The 4,817-nt window shown below is 48.5% G+C and overlaps 1 protein-coding gene across 1 annotated transcript in view; it reads left to right on the plus strand.

Annotated features, from left to right (window-relative positions):
- The window catches only part of HMCN1 (hemicentin 1), a 185,525-nt gene that overhangs the window by 153,126 nt on the left and 27,582 nt on the right, over positions 1-4,817 (plus strand). The window contains 7 exon segments of the mRNA XM_017736452.1: positions 253-443; positions 812-1,025; positions 1,480-1,614; positions 2,090-2,280; positions 2,758-2,839; positions 3,862-4,131; positions 4,631-4,801. Coding sequence (XP_017591941.1) covers positions 253-443; positions 812-1,025; positions 1,480-1,614; positions 2,090-2,280; positions 2,758-2,839; positions 3,862-4,131; positions 4,631-4,801 — 1,254 coding nt within the window.

Below are 4,817 nucleotides of genomic sequence, written 5' to 3' on the forward strand. Positions count from 1 at the left end.
GGAAACAATGTGTATCAGCGTGACCCCACAGAGAGTACGGAGCTAGGGATGTCCAGGGAGGAGTTCAGAAAAAACTGTGCTACTTAATATAGGGGAATGTTACTGAGTTGTAATATTGGCCAGTTGCTTGAATTTCAGCACATGGTCACTGATGGACATGGACAATCCAGAAGGTCCAGACAGGGGTTTTTTCAGTCCAGTGTTGTGCTTGGATAATACCCAGAAAAAATGTTTCTAATGTCCTCCCCACAGTTCCACCCAGGATCCACAGCACGGATACGCAGTACACGGTCACGGAGAGCTCCCAGGCTGTTCTGTCCTGTGTGGCTGAGGGGATCCCAACACCAACAATTAACTGGAGGAAGGACAACATGCTGTTAAGAGAGACAGTGGGAAAATACCAGACTGTGCCTGGTGGAGACCTCATTTTGGACAATGTTGTTGTAAGTTCCCTAAAGCTAAGCTATTACTGGACACATTTGGCAGTGATAAGATCCGCTTCTGGGTTAGTCATTGTTTTATTTTGATTTCTTGTTCTTAGTGTTCCAAAATAATTTTAAAAGTTTCATTTTCCACTGGGGAGTAAACTCTATGAAGAATTTGTAGTGGTAAATCCCCAGAAAGGGTAAAAAGAAGTGTTGGTCATCCTTCAAATTTAGGGAAGTGGAAGAGCTCAGCTGAGCATTTCTGCTGAATGCTTGTTCCAAACCTTTCAGGATTCTCTTACTGATACAAGTGGTGTGTGCTGAAGGATATATCCGAGCTGTAGGATATATCCCAGCTGAAATTTCCCCATCATGTTTCCTTCCAGCCTGAAGACTCTGGCAGTTACACCTGCATTGCCACCAACACTGCTGGGGAGGACACGCACACGGTCACCCTGACAGTCCACGTGCTCCCAGCTTTCACTGAACTGCCTGGAGATGTAGCCTTGACCAAAGGAGAACAGCTCAGGTTAACCTGCAAAGCAACTGGGATACCTGTCCCCAGAATAACGTGGACCTTTAACAATAACATCATTCCAGGTGGGTCCCTGATGGTCATTTGGCTGCAGAGTTGTTTTCCCCTGTGCAGCATTGCAGCTTAGGGCAGGGAATAAGAAAACTCTAGCTGGAATAAACTGTTAGTGATTGTGTGAGGAGTATCTTTAGTGTTATGCAATCATGTACTTAAACTGCCTCTGAGACAAAGCTATAAGGAAGGTAATTAAGAAATCATCCCTCTTCTGTTGCCAGTAATGGAACACATTAAAAACATTCATATCTGATGGTATTTACTCAGCATCCAGCCACTGATGCTCAAAATTAAGGGGCAGCTGAAGTGAATGGGTGCTTGTGGGCACGTGTCACTGCAGGGGCTTTCTGTGCATTCCTGGAGGGCCTCTGAGCTGTGTTGCTGAGCAGTGCACAGATTCAAATGCTCCTGTGAGCTGTGTCTGTTTCAATCCCTGGAATGACCCTTTCCCTGCTCTGCCTGCAGCGCAGTACGACGATGTCAATGGGCACAGTGAGCTGCTCATTGAGAGGGTGTCCAAGGAGGACTCCGGGACCTACGTGTGCTCTGCAGAGAACACAGTGGGCTCCATCAAGGCCATTGGCTTCGTGTACGTCAAAGGTAGGTGAAATTCAGCAGCTGTGGTCATTGCTGGGCAATGTAACCATTGGGTTTGGATGGTGGAGTCAGAATGGGATGAGTGGGAAGGGACCTTAAAACTCATCCAGTGCCACCTCCTGCCATGGGCAGGGACACCTTCCACTAGCCCAGGCTGCTCCAAGCCCCACCCAACCTGAGCTTGGACACTTCCAGGGATCATGGGGCAGCCACAGCTTCTCTGGGCAACCTGTGCCAGGGCCTCCCCACCCTCCCTGGGAACAATTTCTCCCTAATATCCAATTTGAACCTTCCTGCTGTCAGTTTAAAGCCATCCCCCCTAGTATTTAATACCTTGCTGATGGCTAAATGGGAAAAATCCGAACAGGTTGAAATTCCCCCTTCAGAAAGTCAGAGGTGAGTGATCCCTGCCAGCGGTTATCATTAAGGACATTTTATTTTGGCTCTACTATTTCTCTGCCATCCCTTGTTTTTTCAGAGCCTCCAGTCTTCAAAGGGGATTACCACTCCAGCCGAATCGAGCCCTTGGGTGGCAATGCCATGTTGAATTGTGAAGTCAGGGGAGATCCCCCTCCAACCATCCAGTGGAGCAAAAAAGGAGTGGGAGTTCAGATTAGCAACAGAATCCGACAGCTTGTGAATGGTTCCCTCGCTATCTACGGCACCGTGGTGAGTCCTGCCCTGATACTGAGTGTCTGCCTTGAACTTGATACTGATATTGCTGATCACGTTGGTTTGAAAGAGTCAGGCTAGCCATTTATCCTTTTTTGCTTTTACCTTTAACAAATGTTTTCATTCAGACTAGAATTAGATTCAAATTATTGAGGCAAAAACCCCCAGGGGGTCAGAGTTCTCCCTGCTTGTCAGAAGGACTGAATTTACATACTAATTGTTGGTGTGTGAGATCCTGGTCATGACCATTTAAATGGGACCTTTGCTCTTGACCTTAAGAGAGCTGTGTTCTACGGGTCAGCTGAAAAGCAGTTGCATTCTCCACGTGCAAATCTCTTATTCCAAATCTAGTTTCCTAATCTGAACAACAAGATCCCTATTTTTCCCCATGAACTCGTGTCTGCATTTCGAATTGGGGTTAAGATTCCCTGCCAGGTGGGGTCCTGTGAACTGAGCCCCTGTTTTGTTCCTCAGAATGAAGATGCTGGTGACTACAAGTGTGTGGCAACCAACGAGGCGGGCGTGGTGGAGCGCAGCCTGACACTGACCCTACAGAGTAAGGCTCAAAGGGAGACTTAATGCCCCTTATGGGAGTGAAAACCTGCCTGTGGGGAGGTGCAGGCAGCTCCTGGGAGAGTGTTGCAGGTTGGGCACTGCCCTGGAGGTTTGGACTCATCTCCTCTTCCATGGGATCGTAGAACAGCTTGGGTTGGAAGGGCCCTTGAAGATCACCTGCTGTGGGCAGGGACACCCTGCACTAGAGCTGGTTGCTCCTTGAACACTTCCAGGGCTGGGGCAGCCAGAGCTTCTCTGGGCATCTTTCATCATGAATATTTGAGAGTCTGGTCTAAGCTGTAATTGAGGTCAAAGAAGAGAGGAATGTAAAGGGCGGTTGAGCCTTAGAAACCAGTGTGGAATGGGCTGAATCACTCTCTGAAAGGGCCTGTTTCTCTTAGTTCACTCAATACAGCTGGAATAAACTAGACTCCCAACCTATCAATTAAGCAGGTTACATGAGGTGAATCCTAATTCTCACTGACAATATTTTATTTTTCGCAAAAATAATGTTAGAATTTTTCTTTGCTAGTAGGAGAATTTCTAAACATGCCCTTCCTACTATAGCCTCAAGCAGTGTGGGTCTGTTCTTTACCCCTCTGTTGTCTCTTGACATGATTAATAACATTTTCCTGTGGGTTTTATGAAAAACAACCCATTTTGGCAATAAAGAAGAGCATGTGCTCATGTAGCTGGGCCTTAATCTCCACTTCAGTGCTCAGATTGCTGCATATTCAAACCAGCCTATTGCTGGTGTTGTAACGTGTGTCTGTTTGGCGGCACTTGGGAATGTGGTTTCGTGGTGAACATCAATGGTGGTGCTGGGTTGATGGTTGGACTTGGTGATCTGAAAGGTCTTTTCTATCCTTAAGGATTCTGTGTTTCTGTTTTGCCAGTGGGGGGTCAGCAATAATAATTTTAGTCAAAGTAAACTGATTTAGGATTTCTCTGCGCTCGCTTTAATACTAAATCAATCAAACCTGTGCCCATGTGCTGTTGCCCAAAGAACCCTTTATCTTCCAGGCCCCCCAGTGATCACTGTTGAACCGGTGGGGACCGTGCTGGAAGCCGGTGCCACGGCACTGCTGGACTGCCAGGCCAGAGGAGAGCCCCCTCCCACCATCAGCTGGTCCCGCCAGGGACAGCCTGTGCTGGGTGATGACAGAGTGACCCTGCTGCCCAATGGCTCCCTGCGCATCGCCGCGCTGCAGAGGGAGGACACCTCGGAGTACGAGTGTGTAGCCAGGAATCTCCTGGGATCTGTCCTCGTCACAGCCCCCCTGACCGTGCAGGGTAGGTGCACAAAACATCAAAGAGTGACTTTGAAGCTGGTAGATGACAGCATTAATCTGGATCAAATGTGGTCAAGGTACATCTCGCCCACATTTACAGTTGAGATGTTTGATCTTACCTTCTTTATAAGCATTAGGTCTAAGGTAAGCCTAGTGTGAAGTGTCAGTGGGATCTCTTTCATTAAATTTTATTCCATTATGCTCATTCAGCTGGGAGAGACAGAGGCTGTGAAGGGTAAGAGACAAAAATAATAATGAAAGGGTTTTGAACAAGATCCCATCCTCAGAACACGTCGTAACTGAACTGTGCCTCTAAAGAAAAGCACTTAGGAGCATACGCAGTAATTGTCTTTGAACTACGGTAAGAGATTTTTGCACAGAAATGACATGAAGTGAGTTGGATTTCCAAGGGTCAGGAAGTTCAGTTTTCACTTGTCTCTGTCAGCCTAAGAGAGCTGTAGGCACCAGCAGTGCCAGCAGCATCCCTGCTCCCCTTGCAGTGCACGGCGGGTTCTCCAGCTGGCTGGAATGGCGGGCGTGCAGCGTCACCTGTGGCCAGGGTGTGCAGGAGCTCGTCCGGCAGTGCGACAGCCCCGTGCCAGCCAACGGGGGCCGCGGCTGCCAGGGGCCCCACACCGACCTGCGCAGCTGACAGCGCCAGCCCTGCCCCGGTACCGCTGCATCGCA

This window comes from Corvus brachyrhynchos, unplaced genomic scaffold (genome assembly GCF_000691975.1).
Source record: "Corvus brachyrhynchos isolate BGI_N302 unplaced genomic scaffold, ASM69197v1 scaffold155, whole genome shotgun sequence".
NCBI lineage: Eukaryota > Metazoa > Chordata > Aves > Passeriformes > Corvidae > Corvus > Corvus brachyrhynchos.